Source organism: Chaetura pelagica, unplaced genomic scaffold, assembly GCF_000747805.2.
Source record: "Chaetura pelagica isolate M959 unplaced genomic scaffold, ChaPel_1.0 scaffold232, whole genome shotgun sequence".
Lineage (NCBI taxonomy): Eukaryota > Metazoa > Chordata > Aves > Apodiformes > Apodidae > Chaetura > Chaetura pelagica.
In genome coordinates, this window is record NW_009952441.1 from 224,673 (window position 1) to 229,347 (window position 4,675).

General features: G+C 59.6%; 1 protein-coding gene across 3 annotated transcripts in view; it reads right to left on the bottom strand.

Moving 5' to 3' along the window:
- The window catches only part of CBFA2T3 (core-binding factor, runt domain, alpha subunit 2; translocated to, 3), a 27,985-nt gene extending 25,930 nt beyond the window's left edge, over positions 1 to 2,055 (bottom strand). The window contains exons 1-2 of one of the 3 annotated variants that reach the window (XM_010008421.1): positions 1,927 to 2,055; positions 575 to 652 (exon numbers count right to left, since the gene is read on the bottom strand). In XM_010008421.1, the coding sequence (XP_010006723.1) occupies positions 575 to 652; positions 1,927 to 2,047 (199 nt within the window). In that variant the 5' untranslated portion in view covers positions 2,048 to 2,055. The remainder of the gene's footprint in view (positions 1 to 574; positions 653 to 1,926) is intronic. The other 2 variants (XM_010008423.1, XM_010008422.1) reach the window with 2 other exon arrangements.
- Positions 2,056 to 4,675: the final 2,620 nt, after the last annotated feature.

Consider the following 4,675-nt stretch of genomic DNA (forward strand, 5'->3'; position numbering starts at 1 on the left):
GAGCCATTTCCCACAGAGCCCAGCCTGGCTTGCAGCCTGTCGGCGCCTCTGCCCTCGCTGCCCGGGAGCTGCCCAGAGCACCCCACACCAGGGCACACGGCAGGGGGACATCCAGGGGTGCCAGCCCACAGCGTGGTGCGTTCCCTCACTCCCACACCAATCCCTCCACGCCGAGCAGACCGCACCAGCACACAGCTCCCCAGTTCCCAACCACCCGGGCATGCACCGCGCCTGCCCCCGGCTCCTGGGATCGCACCAACCTTGCGCTGCCTGTGCCGCCCTGCCTGCCCTGCCTGCCCTGCCGGGCTCCCGCTCGCTCTCCAGCCGGGCAGGATCAGCCCCTGGCTAAAGAGATGCTGAAAATAACCCGGCGGCCACAACTGCTTTTATTCCCCTCGACAGGTGCGTTACTAAGTTAGACGCCGCACGTGTCCCTCAGCCGGGACGGGGTTCCCGTGACCCGCCAGGGCAGGGAGAGGGGCTGGCATGGGGACCCTGACCCCTGGGCGGGGGTCAGGGGGGCTGCGGCTGCTGCTCGGGTCTCTCATGAGAGCGGATGCTTCATTTTACTTACAAAGACAGACCATCGACCATTTCAAGCAACCATGAAAACGGCCGCGAGGCAGAAACGTCGGAGGGCCAGCGTCTCGATCTGCAAGCAAAATAAAACACGCTATGATGAGAGAGCAGAGGGGGCAGCTCTCGGCTGGGGGTCCCTGCGGGCAAACGCTCCTCGGGGCCACGTGTGCCCCAGGGGATGGAGCTGGGGCCCTGCATCCCGCTGCAGCCAGAGGGAGGGCTCAGGGGGTGCTCCACTGCCTGACGCTGCAATCCGGGGAGCCCCAGCGCCGGGGCAGTTTGCGACATCTCCCTGAGACTGAGAACAACCAAAACGCTGTGGCACAGAGAGGCTGCCCCTGCCTCCCACGCCGAGCACAGCCCAGGGCTCCCGTGCCTGCCACGGGCCTCAGGTTAAAGAGCAAAGTCCCTGCGAGCGTGGGAGAAAGCAAGGGGACTTCTAATTAGAGGGCAGCAGGGTTGTGGCTGCCAGCAGCAGCTCTCAGGGCATTTTTCTAGGGGTGCCTTCTTGCCAGCTGGGGTTTCTAAGCGAGAAGCAGCTACAAGCAAACCCCCTGCCTGGAAAACACCTTGGCAGAGCTGGGGCAACCACTTGGCATGACCACTGTGCCTCATGTGCAAACCGGCCTTGGCTCCTGCCCACCCTGATCCTGCACATGCCTGGTCCAACCCTGTGCCAGGACAGTGACACCAGCACAGGGACTGAATGCTCGTGCAACAAGCCCATCAACCACAGGTGCATCCAGCACCTCAAGGATACTCAGAGCAACAATGCTACAGAGACCAAGGACTTGGACCTTCAGACCTCGCTGAGTCTTCTGAAGCAACCACACCGTGGCCTGAGCAGGGCAAGGACATCCCTGCTACTGCAGCCAGACTTGACATCCCTGGGTGCCACACGCGGACAGGCAGAAGAGCCCCCAGGTATACAGGACCCCTGACAGGACCAGCTCTGACCCACAGAGACTCCCCCAGAACACAGAATTCTCCAGCTGGGTCTCTGTAGGTGACAGTGCCTGGGGCCACACGCTGCTCTGTGCCACCTTTCAGTGACTGTGTGACTGGAAACCAGGACATCGCTATCCCCAGACACCTTCAGAGCACTGCTGGTGATGCCCGTGGTGCTCTCCACGGGCAGACACACGACCTGGGGCTCAGGGTGTGCAGCCCAAAGCCCTTCTGCAGCACAAGGACAGGTAACGACGCCCCTTGGTGCAGCCGCCACCGCGCAGGGGACTGAGGACACCGCTGGCCCTGGGTGCAGCGCGTGACCCAGTGGCAAAGGGGAGCCAAGCAGCTTCCCTGTCTGTGGTTCCATCTCCATCCCCACCGGCGCCTGGTACTCACTGGTGCTTGGTGTGAAGGAGGGGTGGCGCGTGGCTCCCTGGGTGACGGCGGGCGGCGGCGGGGGCATGTTGGGCGGCGTGGACCTGGGCTGTGTCTTGACGTCGGCCGGCGAGTCGGGCATGGTGGCAGCCCGCGTCTCCGCGTTATCTGCAGGGAGAGGGCACGGGGGGTGAGCAGGGTGTCCCAAGGAGGGTCAGGGACCTCAGGATGGCCTGGGCATCTGCCTGGTGGCAGCAGTGATGGCAGGAGCAGAGCACCCATCAGTGCCCATCCCCCTGCGGCTCCTGGGAGCATGATGAGGCACCAAATCCTGCACACCGTGGTTTCCCATCCTGGCACTGGGCTCCCCACGGGCATCACCACCACTCTCCCACTGCCCTGTGCCAGTCACCCCAACCACCACCCAGCAGTGGCATCCCCAGGGGCAGGGTGCCAGGGCCAGCCCCTCCAGGCGGTGGCACAGCCCCAGTGCAGTGACAGGTGACCACAGCTGTGATGGTCCATCAGTGTCCCCCAGCCCACGCCAGCACCAGCCAAAGAAGGAAGTGGCTGGCATGGCTGTCCCCCAGCCCTGGGGTTTCTGCTGCCCCCCGCACACTCCCGCCAGGCACGGCTGGTAAACACTCATCTAATCTGCATGATTAATCTGCTACAACTGTTGGGAGATTAATTGAACCCTGCAAGAGCACATTGTCTGGGCTAAATAAAACTGGGGCCTTGGCCCCAGCAATCCAGGGCTGGTGCATGAAGGACTGGGCAGCAGAGATTGCCAGCAATGAGGGACAGACTGCCAGGGAATCCCCCCTCTGGTCCTAAGGCATCCACCTCAGCAGCTCCAGCACCATGAGTACATCCCTTCCTGTCCAAGGCACATCGTAACCCTGCAGACACTGGATCCACATGCTCCAGTTTGCCCTTCTCTGCTCTCTTCTCCCAAGAGACCTCAAGACCGAGCAGCATCCCACACCATAAACCAGCAGTTTCTTTAGAGGAACTGTCTGGATGTATGGGACATTTTGAAAAAACACCTTTAGTTTTCCTTTTCGTGGCCATGCCCATCTCTGGGCAAGGCTTCTCCAGCCTTCCAGGCTTTCCTTGTCAATCAGCAAAGCAGGATCCAGCCTCAATGGCAGGGGATGACCAGTGTCCCAGGGCCCATAGAATCCCAGACTGGTTTGGGTTGGAAGGGACCTTAAAGGTCATCCAGTTCCAACCCCCTGCCATGGGCAGGGACACCTCCCACCAGCCCAGGTTGCTCCAAGCCCCATCCAACCTGCCCTTCAACACTTCCAGGGATGGGGCAGCCACAGCTTCCCTGGGCAGCCTGTTTCAGCGTCTCACCACCCTCACAGCAAATAATTTCTTCCCAATGTGTAGCCTAAATCTCCCCTCTTATGGTTTAAAGCCATTCCTCCTCATCCCATTGCTCCAGGCCCTTGTAAAAAGTCCCTCCCCAGCTTTCCTGGAGCCCCTTCAGGCACTGGAAGGTGCTCTGAGGTCTCCCTGGAGCCTTCTCTTCTACAGGCTGAACAACCCCAACTCTGTCAGCCCTGTCCCTGCCTGCAGCCCCATCCCCATCTGCATTCCCAGCATCATTCCCACCTGTGTCTGTGTTCCTGCCTGTATCCCTGGCACCATCCCTGCCTGTATTCCTGGCACGGTCCTTCCCTGCATCCCTGGCATACCCCATCCTTTCCTGCATCTGCATCCCCATCCCCCTCACTGTCCTGACCCTGCACACATATCCATGCTGAGGAGAAAACACGGATACACTCCTTCTGGCACCAACACAGCTTTTCCACAACTTCCCATCAGGAGGAAAGTTTCCACAAAGCTGAGCAAACACCGGGAAATGGGGCCTATGTTTTTTTCCAGACTTGTCCTTTTTTTTCCCCCTCTAAGTCCTAATTTTTCCCTGAGATGTTTGTTTCCCCACCACCAGGTGGGCCTGGGGATGAGGAACAGCCCCAAACCTGATGGGATTTCCCTGCACTCGAGCCCAGAAATGTCTGATGGAACCGTGGCACCAACCCAGGCCCTTTGCAGGACGGGACAAGCTCCACGGTGGGAGAAGGGGTTTTTGGGGGGCACCTCCAAGCAATAATTCCCCCAAATGACTCAAACTCTGCTGGATTTTTTTTTTCTCTTTCTCTCTCTATTTTTTTTTTTTCTCTTTCTCTGGGGTAATTTGTCCCAGCCGCTTGAGGCTGTGTCTGTTTTCCTCCATCTGGTTTCCATTAGGGCCTCTGCAGCCCAGATGAATAAGTAATAATAGAAAAATAAAAGGATTAGTATTTTCTCCTTGGCTGGAGGGAGCGGGTGCCCCCCACCCTGCCCCCTGAGGCCAGCCAGACCCTGCACCCCCCAGATGACCCCAAGCCCCCCGTTTGTCACACTGGAGGGTTTAATGCATTGCATCCTGCAGCTGTACAGGCTGGGGGGGGCCAACACTTGGCACCCTGCATGGAGACAGGGATGTGCCAGCCCCAGGGTGAGCACCCAGCCTGGCTGTTCTCCTCTCCACCTCTCCAGGAACAGGGATGGAAAGGGCAGAGAGCTGCCTGGAAAGCTCCAGTTTCCCACAGCCCTCCCCTGCCAAGCTGGGCTGAGCTTCCCAGGTGAGGAAGGGGTTAAAAGGGAATTAAAAAGCCCAGCATCCTTCATGCTCTCCAAATGGCCACAAATGAGATCCAGATGCTGGAGGCAATGGGCTCCCAAAGCCAGGATGCTTCTGAAACAAAGGCAGAGC